General features: G+C 45.1%; 1 protein-coding gene across 2 annotated transcripts in view; it reads left to right on the top strand.

Moving 5' to 3' along the window:
• Window positions 1–15,494, top strand: part of LOC115097309 (chloride channel CLIC-like protein 1) — a 174,346-nt gene that overhangs the window by 141,954 nt on the left and 16,898 nt on the right. The window contains exon 4 of one of the 2 annotated variants that reach the window (XM_029613016.1): window positions 12,151–12,861. The exons of the other annotated variant lie outside the window; for it this stretch is intronic. Coding sequence (XP_029468876.1) covers window positions 12,151–12,387 — 237 coding nt within the window. The 3' untranslated portion in view covers window positions 12,388–12,861. Of the gene's footprint in view, window positions 1–12,150; window positions 12,862–15,494 lie in introns of those variants that run through there. 2 annotated transcript variants of the gene reach the window in all.

Here is a 15,494-nt window from a genome sequence, read left to right on the forward strand (position 1 = left end):
GTGCCGGATGGCTTGTCCGTCGATGGCATTGGTGCCGGATGGCCGTCCGTCGATGGCATCGGTGCCAGGTCCTTTTGCATCGATGGACACCGATGCCCAGGTGTTTCATCCATGGGCATCTATGTTAGAATGCATCCATCGAGGGCAGTCGATGCCAGGCTGCTCCCATCGGTGAAATTCGATGCCCAGGTGGGTCCCATCGGTGGGTATCCATGCCGGCTCGATTCCGTGGATGGGCGTTGATGCCAATGCCAGCCTTATGGCTGGCATCGATGCCCATGCCGATTCCAGGACTGGCGTTGATGCCGGGATGGAATTCATCGACTGGGAGATCCATGCCATCGATTCCATACGTGTCCATATCGATGCCACCGACACACGTGTCTGGGGCACCGATGCCATGTACACTTGGAAATCTGAGTCTGTCCAAATCGATACCGTCAACGTCTGTGGCCCTATAGTTGATGCCCGTGGCCATGCCACAAACGGCATAAATGCCCACCTCCATGCATCGATGCCCTCGACACCTCTGTTTTCCTTCGGTGTCCTTGACGCCCTATTGATTCGACTTCGACTCAGTCGATGCCGGTATCTTTTTCAATAACGGCAATGTTTTTCGATTATTCGATTCCACATCGTTTCAAAGATACCTATGCCACTGCTGTCAGTGCCCGTCACTGTCATCATTCTCCTGGCCAGTCATCGACGATTTTTCATACCCATTTTGATGATATCCTCGAAGCCCCTTAGGTTGCCTTCAATATCGTCAATACCGACATAGCACCGCCACATAATAGCCTCGCCTCCTCACATTGCTCCACGCTTTGGGTTCTTTTTTAAGCCCCGTATTAGCTTAAGACACTCCATTGTGTCAGGAGCAGAGCAGGCGTGCTGACAGTTCGTCATCGATCGCCTTCCAGGACGACGAGGGCTTCCATCTCGGCGCTGGGGAAAGACCGGGCCGAGCACCGTGACACCCATCATCGCCGACATCGTGATCGTCCGCCGCTGACGCCATCCAGCACATCGGTGCCATCCTTCTCCAGGCTGGACAACGCTCGGGCAGAGCGACATCACCACTGCCATCAGCACTGTTCCTACAGTTTTGGCAGTCCTTGGTGATCCAGAACTTCCGGATCCAGGTCCGACAGCTTCTGCATTGGCGTCACGACACATCGAGCCGCTGTGACGAGGGAAGGGAACATGAGTTCCGTTAGGGCTCCTCTGTTCCTGGCGTGCCCCACCGTCAAGTGGTGTGGGACTATGGCCATCTGTTACACTTAGCAGTCTAAACGCCACTCACGCCTGGCCTGTCTCCTCTGTACCTGTGCCACCATACCGGGTTTCAGAGCGAGATGGACGTTTACGTCCCCGGCCTTACCCTCGAGGACTCCGGAGACCGTCGGAGTCAACAATCTTCACCGGCTCGTCTTGCGGCGATCCACGTCGGATGGTAAGTACCCGCTTCGGCGGCATTCCCATAGAGTTGTGTTCTCCCATTCGGACCGTGGTTCGAAAAGTTCTGGGTCATGTGCCTTTTAGAACTGTATTAGTGTCACATATCGCTATGTTAGCTATGTTAGCCACAATATCAGGAGAACCCCTCTATCTTCTTGGGATTGCAGCAGGGCTTCTTCTCTTGTCAGTAACAAGTCCCTGTGCCGACCAATGCTCTGACTCTTGGTTCCCTCCCAACCAAGGTCCAGCTGCATTGGCTGATCTGCTAAACATGAGATTCAGCAACCATTGCCCCATGTACAAGTCCACCTTGAGGCCTGGCCACAGGTCTCAGTGTCTCCTTGTACAGCATACAGAAATGCGGGTACCACTTACCGCTCACACACCTGCAGGAGCCTACATGATATCCTCCATTGGGACACCTCCTGGTCTCCCATCTGGTCAGATATCAGAGCGGCCACCCCACCTTGTACCAAAGTCCCGGTACACTCCCCCAGGCGCTACGAAGTGCAGAGGGGAGAAGGGAGGGGGGTTGGGAGTTTTAATTGCACTATTCTTTCTTTTAACAGAAAATAGTTACTCTCCGCACATCCTGGACCTAAGAAAATCCAACTTTCTTTAGACGTCACAGGTACAATGGTATCTTTGGTTACCATCACTCCATACTGCAGTAAGTACATTATTTTAATGTTTCTATGTGCTTTATGGTGAGTCAACATTACAACCCCAAGCTCTGCCGCTGGCACCAGCTTCGGTAAGTGAACTGTCTCTTGCATCACTGTTGGTGAATGCTGTTTTCTCTGCGGAGTGTAACATCATTCACTTTCCTTGCATAGACTACTGCTAACCACTTTCAGTACATGCAAGGAGCTCTCACTTTTTTCAGGACTCACTATACATTTACTAACTGGGATTACTGTCACTGCCATAAATCCCTTCTGTAACACTTCTGGACACCACAGTCTTAAGACCCTCTTGTCCAGCATGCGCACAGACATTCTGATACATTGTTATATGTCCCTGCGCATATTTTCCATAACCTCAGCCTTTCAACTTTTCATGGTTGGGCTATGGGGTTTCTTCCCACTATGCATTTTTCTCATAATTCAAAACTGCTATGGGTTATATTCAGTGACATTCTATACTCAATGGACCTAAGTGGTTTCATTGCTTTCGTCCCTGATTCTTATCCCAGTTCGAACTAGGACCTAGTCTCCTTCGACTCATGCTCACAATTCCTTAGGGTTATAAAGTTTCTCCTGAAAGCTGTCAACCCATTATGCATCTATTGCACTCCAGCATAGTTTCTCATAAACTTCCTGGACGTTGCACCCATGAGTTATGCCCTTATGCCTTCCAATACTGCTTTTGCAACAATTCTTTGTGCATACAGACAGACAGCATAGGGACAATGTGCTTTCCAACTCATAAGCACGCATTACCTCTTAGCTGCTCTGCTAGACAGCTGCACAGCTCTACCCTTGGCCCTTGTTCACTTCATGCGTCCTTGGGCCACATATCTAAGAGATTTAATGAACGCTCTATCAGACCTTCTCCACGTAGGTTCTATCCTCTCGAATGGTCTCAATTACATGTGTACAGGGCAAATCTTTTAACGCTGAGTTTAACTAAACTTTCCTCGGCGTCTGCATCATTCCATACGATGCACAGGTTCTGCTCCCTGCACATGTTTCCTATGCGTTCCCTTAGATGCCTTTTCTTCCATCAAAGGCCTCTTCAATATATCTCTTCTGCTGCCTCTCGTAGCCAGCATTCTTCTAATGTTGAACTGGGATGGGGTTCAGTATTCTTTTCCCCACTCCCTGACTGAGATCAGTATGCTTTCCCATACTTCTCAATCCATCATATCAGTAACCTTTTATTCTCTCACCAGTCAGTCCCAAATCATAGACTTACTGATGTTCTTAGGTTCTGGTAGCGTCACAAAACCTTCTAAACATAAATCTTGCCGTTTAATATGGCAGGCTTTACCTCCTGACGCTAAAAAAAAAAAAAAAAAAAAAAAAGAGGTATTACCCCTTTTACTTTTCCACCATTTTTTCTTACTCCCTCGGATTCTGTTCTCCAGACATCCTCCACATAGATACACCTTTCTCTTAGGAGGTGTATCGTTTTGGGAGTTGGGTTCCCGTTTTCGGTAATCCTCTCTGAGTCGGCTTACCATGGATTATCCACTGATCAAGCCGCCTCTATTTCTCTAATCACGGAATGAACATATATATTCTCCTTATAAGTCTCATACATTCTACGTTTGAGCCTTTCCATTCCTCTCTTCCACAGTTTGGCAAGGGAACTTCTTTCCCTCTTAATGTCATTCCTGCCAGCAGGGTCCGTGAGTTATGCACTCTTTCCATACTCACCTGACTCCGTTCCTCTGCCACTGAGTAGTTCTACGCATTCAACTTTCTATCCTTTTCAGGTAGATGTTGTATCTCCTTTCCTCAGGAAATACTCTATTAATTCTTCCTAACCTCTCTCTCTCGCCCTAGGGAGAGACTGGGTTTTCCACATTCCTGGACAGTAATGCTGCGCTTACATTCTATCTACATTGCACTGCATTCCATGTGAATTCCACTTGACTCTTTCCTTCATGCAAGGGTCAAGCTGCTACTTCCAGTGGCCACACAGACCTAATCCTTCTGATTAAGTGGTCTATATTTCCTTTCCTACCAACAAGCAGACATTTCACTACAACACTGTGGGTATCCACATACTGTTGTGTCCGTCTTAGCCTTAACAGCTTCCCTTTGGTTACTGCTGCTTGTACTTTTTTATCAGGTTGCAGCCTGGAGTCCTCTCCATACCTTCGCAGCCTATTATTGCTTACATTTGACTAGCCGGCATGCTCCATGTTTGGCCAGTCCGCCTACTCTTACTTTTTTCAATTCACTACCCAACATCCTTCCACGAACCCATTATGGTGTTGCGGATGCCCTCCATTCCCATTTCCACCTCAGTCGTTACGCCTTTGCGCATCTGCGGTGTATCTGGTGCATTCCCGGGCATCCTCAGCTCGGTACTCACCCATTTGTGAGGACTACCATCCTGCTTGTCCTGTGAGAAAGCAAATGTTGCTTACCTGATGTAACAGGTGTTCTCACGGGACAGCAGGATGTTAGTCCTCACAAAACCCGCCCGCCACCCCGCGGAGTTGGGTCTGTATACTTTTATTTTAGTTTCGCTTGCGCTTTTTAGCTATAAGACGAGACTGAGGGAGACACCTGTGGCTCACAGGGATAATTGCAGGCTGGGCATGCTCAGTGCACCCAGTGTGCCAGTGTGTCAAAGCTTGTTGAAACTTTGACAGAAAATTTTTCCGTACAGGGCTCCATCCTCGATGTCACCCATTTGTGAGGACTAACATCCTGCTGTCCCGTGAGAACACCTGTTACATCAGGTAAGCAACATTTGCTTTCCCAGTTGATCATCTGTGTTATCTTCTTGTCACATTCTATACACAGACCTTCTGACATGAATACATTCAGTTATAAAACAGGAAAAAATTTTCAGTTCTGAAATATAGAGCCTACATTAGTCTGTTTTGTTAATTTTTTATGCTTGCTGTAAACCATCTTGTATGTAGTCCACTATCCTATCCTGAATTTATCAATCTCATCTTTAGGTTTGTTTGCCTTTCTTTAATTATTCATGTGCTAGTTTTGATATACATGTGGTTGTTGAAGCAAAATTTGTATTTCTCACTATATTTGTACTTTTGCAGCTTATTTTTCCTTGTTTGGTGGTTTAACTCTTTAAAGAATTTTTCTATTTTGTAAATTCTGTTGCTTCTTTCCTCTTTTATGCTGATGAGTTCTCATTGACTCATTCTATTCTTCAGAACACTTGTCCTAATATGATAATGGACAAGTTTTGTGATTGGCACCTTTTGAGTGGATCTGTTGATGCTGTTACATATTCTTGGAGTCCTGTTACAGTACACCGCTTTATTCTATAAGGCCCATACCTCTTTTAGCACTTGGGTTGTACAGTCTTAGCATGTAGGAGTTTTCTTGTTCTTACAATCAGCTGCTTAAGTTCCTTCTGGGATAATTCTATGATTAAAATATTATACAGGGAGTCACATGATACAGCAGTTGTGCCATCCCTTACTAATCTTTGCCATCCACACAGTAAGTGACTTTAAAGCTTAACAATTCATCGAGCCAACATCCTATGTCTTTTACTAAATATATGCAGTGTTCTCCAAATCTTATGCCGGTGAAATTAACAAAAAAAGACAAGGAGAAAGTGAAACCATTTGCTGAGAAAATGGCCACTGGCAAAGATCAATGCCTTCCAGAAATCATGGCTACTACGCCGATGAATGAGCTTGACACAATAGTAACCACTGCAGTTTTAGGTATTTTGGAGAAAATTGCTGATTTAAAGAATTCTCTTACCAACCTTGGGCAGCGTTTAGACACGTTGGAAGACTGGTTGTCGAGCACGATAATATTGTGGCATCAGAGGAGTTTCCAAAATGACTTCTACATTATCAACATTAGAAGAACTTAAGAGCATGCCATACTGGGTCAGACCAAGGGTCCATCAAGCCCAGCATCCTGTTTCCAACAGTGGCCAATCCAGACCATAAGAACCTGGCAACCCAAAAACTAAGTCTATTCCATGTTACCGCTGCTAGTCATAGCAGTGGCTATTTTCTAAGTCAACTCAATTAATAGCAGGTAATGGACTTCTCCTCCAATTCTTTTTTAACACAGCTATACTAACTGCACTAACCATATCTTCTGGCAACAAATTCCAGAGTTTAATTGTGCATTGAGTGAAAAAGAACTTTCTCCGATTAGTTTTAAATGTGCCACACGTTAACTTCATGGCGTGCCCCCTAGTCTTTCTATTATCCGAAAGAGTAAATAACTGATTCACATCTACCCTTTCTAGACCTCTCATGATTTTAAACACCTCTATCATATCCCCCTCAGCCATCTCTTCTACAAGCTGAAAAGTCCTAACCTCTTTAGTCTTTCCTCATAGGGGAGCTGTTCCATTCCCCTTATCATTTTGGTAGCCCTTCTCTGTACCTTCTCTATCACAATTATATCTTTTTTGAGATGCGGCGGCCAGAATTGTACACAGTATTCAAGGTGCGGTCTCACCATGGAGCGATACAGAGGCATTATGACATTTTCTGTTTTATTCACATTTCCCTTTCTAATAATTCCCAACATTCTGTTTGCTTTTTTGACTGCCGCAGCACACTGAACCGACTATTTCAATATGTTATCCACTATGACGCCTAGATCTCTTTCTTGGGTTGTAGCACCTAATATGGAATCTAACATTGTGTAACTATAGCATGGGTTATTTTTCCCTATATGCATCACCATGCACTTATCCACATTAAATTTCATCTACCATTTTGATGCCCAATTTTCCAGTCTCACAAGGTCTTCCTGCAATTTATCACAATCTGCTTGTGATTTAACTACTCTGAACAATTTTGTATCATCTGCAAATTTGATTATCTCACTCGTTGTATTTCTTTCGAGATCATTTATAAATATATTGAAAATAAGGGTCCCAAAACAGATCCCTGAGGCACTCCACTGCCCACTCCCTTCCACTGAGAAAATTTTCCTTTTAATCCTATTAACGGCTATTAATCAAGTTTACTTAGGGAATAGCCACTGCTATTAATTGCATATGTAGCATGGGATCTTCTTAGTGTTTGGATAATTGCCAGGTTCTTGTGGCCTGGTTTGGCCTCTGCTGGAAACAGGATGCTGGGCTTGATGGACCCTTGGTCTGACCCAGCATGGCAATTTCTTATGTTCTTATCCTACTCTCTGTTTCCTGTTTTTTTAGCCAGTTTGTAATCCACGAAAGGACATCACCACCTATCCCATGACTTTTTACTTTTCCTAGAAGCCTCTCATGAGGAACTTTGTCAAATGCCTTCTGAAAATCCAAGTACTCTACATCTACCGGTTCACCTTTATTCACATGTTTATTAACTCCTTCAAAAAAGTGAAGCAGATTTGTGAGGCAAGACTTGCCTTGGGTGAAGTCATGCTGACTTTGTTCCATTAAACCATGTCTTTATGTTCTGTGATTTTGATGTTTAGAACACTTTCCACTATTTTTCCTGGCACTGAAGTCAGGCTAACCGGTCTGTAATTTCCCGGATTGCTCCTGGAGCCCTTTTTAAATATTGGGGTTACATTAGCTATCCTCCAGTCTTCAGGTACAATGGATGATTTTAATGATAGATTACATATTTTTACTAATAGGTCTGAAATTTCATTTTTTAGTTCCTTCAGAACTCTGGGGTGTATACCATCCGGTCCAGGTGATTTACTACTCTTCAGTTTGTCAATCAGGTCTACCACATCTTCTAGGTTCACTGTGATTTGGTTCAGTCCATCTGAATCATCACCCATGAAAACCTTCTCCGATATGGGTATCTCCCCAGCCCTTTACTGAAGCAAAAAAAATCATTTAATCTTTCCACGATGGCCTTATCTTTTATTCCATCCAGGAACTTTTTCTCTCTAGCATGTCCTGATGTTTCACTTACCCAGTCAATACTGGGGTAATCGAAATCTCCCATTATTACTGCACTACCAGTTTAGTTAATTTCCCTAATTTCTCTTAGCATTTTACTAATATGTCTGAAATTTCATTTTTGAGTTCCTTCAGAACCATGTTGTTTATTGCATCCGGTCCGGATGATCACAGTTTTTATTAGAGCATCTAAGTCACTCAATTTTGTTTTGAAGTTTTCCCATTGAAAGGTCATCTGCGAGACAACTCTTATAGGGAAGTCTCGTATTCTCTGATTATAAATGCATGAAGATCAAGAATCATCTCTTGGAAAGGAAATAGCTTGTGCTGATGGGGGCCCCTTTTCCTAGTGCCCATGCTGCTTGTAGCAGGTGTAATGCACATGTTGGGAAGTATGCACAGTCCTTTCAAAATGAAATACACTGTGTGAACTTTTCCTCTGACAAACTAACCCTTCTTTTTTCCTTGTGGGCAGAAGCCCTCAAGCTGTGAAACAGTGCACATACTTTTACTTTCACCAAGGCTGGGAAATTTTCAAAAGCCTGTTTTACACATTAAAAACTTTATCCAACATTAACATTTACGTATGTCAAGTACCGCAAGACTTTAAAGTTGTTATAATAATTGGCTCTAGCAGTAAAAGAGGGAATATTTGGAAGCGAAAAAAATACTTTATTGGCTGTAATTACCTGAGGTTTCGTTGATCATTTCCAGCTGTTTTGGCAGTGTCTCAGCCAATACCGAGAAGTGTTCTTAAATAATCTCCCTTAAATGAAACATGCTGTGTAGTCACAGTTATCTGAGAATAACTGCATAATTTCACAGTAGCCTAATGGTTAATCTCCTGCACTAGCACATGATATCAGTGGAACGATCCCAAACCGGTTAGGAGCACAATTTAATGACCCCCAATGTATGCTGTGTGTAGACAAACTTTATTAAAACTTTATGTAGATGTGTCCAATAGTAGAAAGTAAATTAGCCGTCCCCCAACATGGGTGTTTTGAAAAACTGCATTGGGAGGGACCAAATCAGTAGTGTGAAATTCAATATGTAGATATAACATGCACACTACTGATTTGGTCCCTCCCTTCGAAATGTTTGCTTGAAAAAGCCAATGTAGAATAGCCAATCCTAATGTATGCAGTGTATAACTTTCCCTATATGTAAGAGATGTGTGCTGAGCATATAAGTTTGAATGAGCCTTTTAGAGATGATCTCAGAATCTGCTTGAGAGGTCACTGATCAGCTCTAAGTCCTACAATTTGGGAAATATGATTAAGGAAATAACATCTCATTCTATGGACCTTATTCAACATGTCTGTTTTCTACTCTGTCAGGCCGTTGCAATGCTGTGCACTCAGGCTAGCGCACTAGTTAACCCACAGTTGGACGCACATCCATAATCCCTTATGCACTAAGGGGATTAGTGCATCTAAAATGCGTGTCCAAACCAGCACTTAGTTAGTAGCGCTCATTACATGTAAATTCATGTTGATGAGGCTATTAGCTATTACTGACTCATGTAAAAAATAAATGTGCCTGACATGCATATTTTTACTCTCAAAAATTAACACCTGCCCCGGAGTTTCTCCGATGACAAGCAGGATAGTAGTCCTCACATGTGGATGACGTCATAGATGGAGCCTGGCAGGGAAAACCTTTGTCAAAGATTCTAGAAACTGACTGGCACACTGAGCATGCCCAGCATACCACTATCCACTCGTCCACACAAGGTCCCCTCTTCAGTCTCTTTCCATGGAGCATTTGTCTCGTGGATGTGGAGCTTGCTCTTCTTCTTTTCGGAAAACTGTGTTCTTTTTCTCATGCCGGGTCCCTCAATCCACTCCTGGCCCAAGTTGAAAGGTGTTGCAGTAAGTCCTCCGTTCTTTGCAATCGATTATCGACAGTGCCATTTCCCAGTGGCCGCTGGCCATCAACCATTCGTCGGTTACTTTTTTTCCATGGCGTCATCTGGGTTCCGCCGCTGCCCCCAGTGCCCCTGGACTATGTCCTTCACAGACCCACATGGGTCAGGTGGCGATGTACCTCAACAACCAGGGAGGCATGAGATCATTCCTCCTTTGTCAGGAGGTGGTCCAGATCTTGTTGTGGGCTCTGTCCCAGGGCATTCCTCTCCGAACTATGTACCTGCCGGGACAGGACAATTTGCTAGCGGATGACCTAAGTCGTTCCTTCCATCTGCATGAGTGGTCCCTGAAGCAGTAAGTAGCGGACTGGATTTTCCGTCTTTGGGAAACCCTGGGTGTGGTCCCTTTTCTTCCCCCTGCAACAAGAAATAAGGTCAGTTCTGCTCCCTAGCTTGGGGGAATGGCAGGATGGCATCGGATGCCTTTGCCTGCCACTGGGGCACGGACCTCTTGTATGCCTATCCTCCACTTCCTTTGATGTTGAAGACCCTCTTGAGGTTCCAGCAGGACCAAACGCTATGGGGCAGATTTTAAAACCTGTGCGCGGGCACAGATTTGTTCGTGCAACCCGGCGCAAACAAATCTACGCCCGATTTTATAACATGCGCGCATGTTATAAAATCCATGGTCGGCGAGCAAAGGGGTGCACAATTATGCAACTTGCACGCGCCGAGCCGCACAGCCTGCCTCCGTTCCCCCCCGCCCCTTTCCCTACCTAACCCGCCCCCTAGCCCTACCTAGAAACCCCCCTTTATCTTTGTTGAAGAAGTTACGCCTGTAGGCCGATGGCCACTGTGCCTGGAGGCTCAGGCCATGCCCCTTTTTGCAAGCCCCAGGACATACGCGCGTCCCGGGGCTTGTGCATGCTGCCGAGCCTATGCAAAATAGGCTCGGTGCGCACAGGGTTTTTTTTTTAAGGGTTACGCGCGTAACTCTTTTAAAATACACCCCTATGTTTGGAGAGGAGTCAACTAGGTCTTTGAAGAGAAACACACCATCCTACCATGAAGCATGGAGGTGGATATCTGCTGTTTTAGGTGGGGTGTGAGCTACAGCGGCACAGGAAACTTAGTCAAAATTGATGGCAGGATAAATGCAGCATCTAATCGGAAAATATTGGAGGAGAATTTACATTCATCAGCCAGGAAGCTGAGCATAGAGCACACTTGAACTTTCCAACATGATGATGATCCGAAACAGAAGGCCAAGTCGACCCTTCAGTGGCTGCAGCAGATGGAAGTGAAGGCTCTGGAGTGGTCATCACAGTCTCCTGAGCCACTTTGGGGAGAACTCAAACATGCAGTTCATGCTGGACAACCAAACGATTTACAGGATCTGGAGGCTTTTTGCCAAGAGGAATGGGCAGCTTTACCCCATGAGAAAATAAAGAGCCTCATTCACAACCATCACAAAAGACTGCAAGCCGTCAGTGATGCAAAAGGGAGCAATACACGATATTAAGAACTAAGGGTATGCAAACTTCTGAACAGGACCATTTTATTATTTCTCTTATTGCTCTGGTTTGTTTAATGATTGTGCTTTTCTGTGATGCATAATAGTTTAATTTGAAACAAAAATAGAAGATGAATGTTTTGTCTGATCACACATGTTAAAATGCTACACATCTTGCTAATTCTGGCAGGGGTATGTAAACTTATGAGCATAACTGTAACGTGCGCGCATATGCGTGTGTGTGTGTGTGTTGTAGAATGGTTGTGTCCATGGGCGCAGGCTGATGTATGCACGCAAATGTGCACCGGTGCACCGATTTGAAAGTTACCATCTGTACAGTATGTTCATTAATTTTGTTCTTTGTAATAGTTTCAACTATTTTTCCCAGCACTGATGTCAGGCTCACTGGTCTGAAGTTTCCTGGATCACTCCTGGAAAAATCTTTATTGACTAAGGTCCAGTGTAAATGATCAGTACTTGCCTGTTTCAGTTATATCAAATTTTAACTTAGGCAATCATTTCCATTTAGTTCCATTTACCCTACTGTCACTGAATAATAATAATGAATGTTAATTTGCCACTGTTTCTCCTTCAGAGTTTGCAAGGCAGTAATTAAAGCAGAGTGTCCGTTTGGTCATCCATTTGAGAGGTTCCTGTATGTCCAGGTCTGAAATATTATACAGCGTGCTGCAATCCTTTAGTAATATGAATGCAAAGCAGTGTCAAATCGCACATCTCTGAATACCATTTGTTTTCCTTACAGGCTCTTAGCTCAGCTGTCAGTAGGATCTTCGTTCATCCCTTGGAGACCCTGAGCCAAGTAATGGGGAAAAGCCTTCGCAATCTCATGAAGGAGATACCTAGCCAGTGGCAGCCTCTTGTTTTCATCCTGATCTTAATCTTACTCCTCTGCCTTGTCTTTATGTTCTTCAAAAGAAACAATTCAGCACCTGCTACATATGATAAGCAAATGATTTGTAGTTTGCACAAAGCAGGATGAGAAAATGGTACAGCTGCTCGACGAATCTTTGCAGTTTTCAAGTTTGCTTCATGATAGATTGAAATACTGATAAATACAAAGACTTTACACTTCTCATTTTCAAACACTGGGAAGCGGACTTATCTGTTCATAAACACGACTTTGTACAAACTTTCCAGTTTACGTGGCGCTACTGAGGGGAAGGGAGCTTACAAAGCGAGTTGTGCCATCTTGCACCTTCCTGTGCTGGGACAAATTTATTTATTTAGCTCTGCTCTCATCCCTGGCTTTCTGAAGATGAAGATCCTCATGGTTTGTACTTCTTAATTACTCCCCCAACAGGAAAAAATTGAGTGTTGCGGCCCCCCACCTCCCCTTCCCACTCTCTCGCACCCTCCTGCACCTCGTAGAGGCCACTGCACCTCGCACCAGGCCCGCTCGCCGCTGGTCTCCATAAAGTGACGAGGGAAAGATCCGGGATCAGATCCTGATACAGGGTTGCGGGAGGGGGGTCGGAAGTGGGGGAAGGGTTGGGGGCTGGGACAATCAATTTTTTTTCCCTTTCAAAGAGGAGGGTGGGGTGGAACCCGGTACCATTTTCTTTTGTAAAATCTGCGAGTCATCGCTCTCATTTGGAGGGTGGAAGGAGGGGCGTCTTTACTGGAACTCATTTAGGGGGTATCTTTACTGGCTCTGGCACTTATTTATTTAAGCAGTTTTATATACCGTTGTATGGAAAAAATCCGTCTCAATGGTTCACAAGGTTCAATATAAAAAACAAAGGAATAATTAGAAGGATGAAAATACATATTATAACATTATAAAATATCTAAAAACTATAATCAAAAAAGATATAAAATTAACTGAAATTGGGAATAAAATACTACCATTTAAAAAAGATTAAGACAGTGAAAGGTTAAGAATTAAGAATATAAGAGTCGACTTCCTTGTACGTGTATTTGGAATCGCCAATTTGCCCAGACATTCAACAGTTAAAAATAAAAGAACATAAGAAGGGCTATGCAGGATCAGAGCAAAGTCCATCGAGCCCAGCAGTGGTCAGTCCGGGTCACAAGCACCCGTCAGATCCTGTTTCTTGTTATCTCACGCCCACATCTACCTGGCTAATAATGCTTTATGGACTTTTCCGTCAGGACCTTGTCCAGTCCTCTTTTGAGCGCCCCCCCCCCCCCCTCCCATCTTAGTTGCCTTGACCCCATCCTCTGGCAACAGATTCCACAGTTTTGTGTAGTGTGCTGAGCGCAAAATATTTCCTACGATTTGCTCATCTAGACCCTCCAGCACTTCACCCAGAGCTCCCACCAAACACTACAGACAACTGCGCAAGTCAGCCGGTGCAAACGCATCTGACAGATTTGGTAATGCAAGCGCATATGCCACTTAGAAAACAGCAACGTGTGCGCGTTCTTACGCACCCCTCCTTGGAATGCTCCCAAATCTCCCCATTTACTTCCTGTTACCATTTATACACCTGGGTAATTTTCAAAAGGATCGACATGCATAAAAGCAGCCTATATCGCAGCAGTTTTCAAAGGCCCATTGATGAGTGTAAATCCTTATGAAAATTCAGTGAATTTCTATTTTAATATTTCACTTTCTATTTTAATGTTTAGGTTGTTATTAATCGAGATAAGATTTTCCTCTGGGTTAATATTTTTTCTTTCTTGTACAATAAAAACAGTTTTGTCTAAGCTTAAAATCAATTTCAATTGTGCCAACAGTTGTCCGATTATTTTTAGATACATTTCAACAAATTTAAACGTTGTTTGTAAGCTATTCTCAATTGGGAATAAAATCTGAATATCGACGGTGTATATAAAATATATTCATTAGCACTCTTCACATGTAAATGTATGTAGATGAGGCTATTAGCTATTACCCCCCCCTGCAAAAAATCCTTGTGCACCTGGTGCCGGATTTTAATACCTATGCGCGGGCGTAGATTTGTGCGTGCAACCCGGCGCGCACAAATCTACGCCCGATTTTAAAATCCGGGGGTCGGCGTGCGCAAGGGGGTGCACACTTGTGCACCTTGCCAAGCCCTTTTAAAATATGCCCCCTGATGCACACATTTTAACACAGAACACTTAGGGGCGGATTTTCAGAGCCCTGCTCGCGTAAATCCGCCCAAAACCGGGCGGATTTACGCGAGCAGGGCCCTGCGCGCCGGTAGGCCTATTTTACATAGGCCTACCGGCGCGCGCAGAGCCCCGGGACTCGCGTAAGTCCCGGGGTTTTCGGAGGGGGCGTGTTGGGGGGCGGGCCTGAACCATGCGGCGTTTTCGGGGCGTGTCGGGAGTGTTCCGGGGGCGGGCCCGGGGGCGTGGCTATGGCCCGGGGCGGCCCGGGGGCGTGGCTGCGCCCTCCGGACCCGCCCCCAGGTCGCGTCCCGGCGCGCAGGAGGCCCGCTGACGCGCGGGGATTTACGCCTCCCTCCGGGAGGCGTAAATCCCCCGACAAAGGTAAGGGGGGGGTTTAGACAGGGCCAGGCGGGTGGGTTAGGTAGGGGAAGGGAGGGGAAGGTGAGGGGAGGGCAAAGGAAAGTTCCCTCCGAGGCCGCTCCGATTTCGGAGCGGCCTTGGAGGGAATGGGGGTAGGCTGCGCAGCTCGGCACGCGCCGGCTATACAAAATCCATAGCCTTGCGCGCGCCAATCCAGGTTTTTAGCAGATACACGCGGCTCCGCGTGTATCTACTAAAATCCAGCGTACTTTTGTTTGCGCCTGGAGCGCAAACAAAAGTAGGCTATTCGCGCTCCTTTTAAAATCTGCCCCTTAATGCCAGCCCCAGGGCTGATGTTAAGTCTTTATGCGCTTCGAGTCATCTAAAAATAAACTCCCACAAAGCCATGAAAAAGCCCAAAATACTGCTTTTCTATCGTCCCAATACTAAGTAGGAGGAACCACAGTAAGCAGCATGAAAACATTTTTTGCTAGCAGTCAAGTTAGGGAAACAGAGCGTCCATTTTCCTAACCTGCTCACAGCCACTTCTCCCGGGCACCCGATGCTATGGACGTGCTAGGGACGCACAGTTTAACCCTTTTTAGCGCGACCCCTGCCCAGGAGAAGCGGCTTGGGTGTACATTAGGAGAGCAGGTGCTCAATCAT

This window comes from Rhinatrema bivittatum, chromosome 8, assembly GCF_901001135.1.
Source record: "Rhinatrema bivittatum chromosome 8, aRhiBiv1.1, whole genome shotgun sequence".
NCBI classification, from domain to species: Eukaryota; Metazoa; Chordata; class Amphibia; order Gymnophiona; family Rhinatrematidae; genus Rhinatrema; species Rhinatrema bivittatum.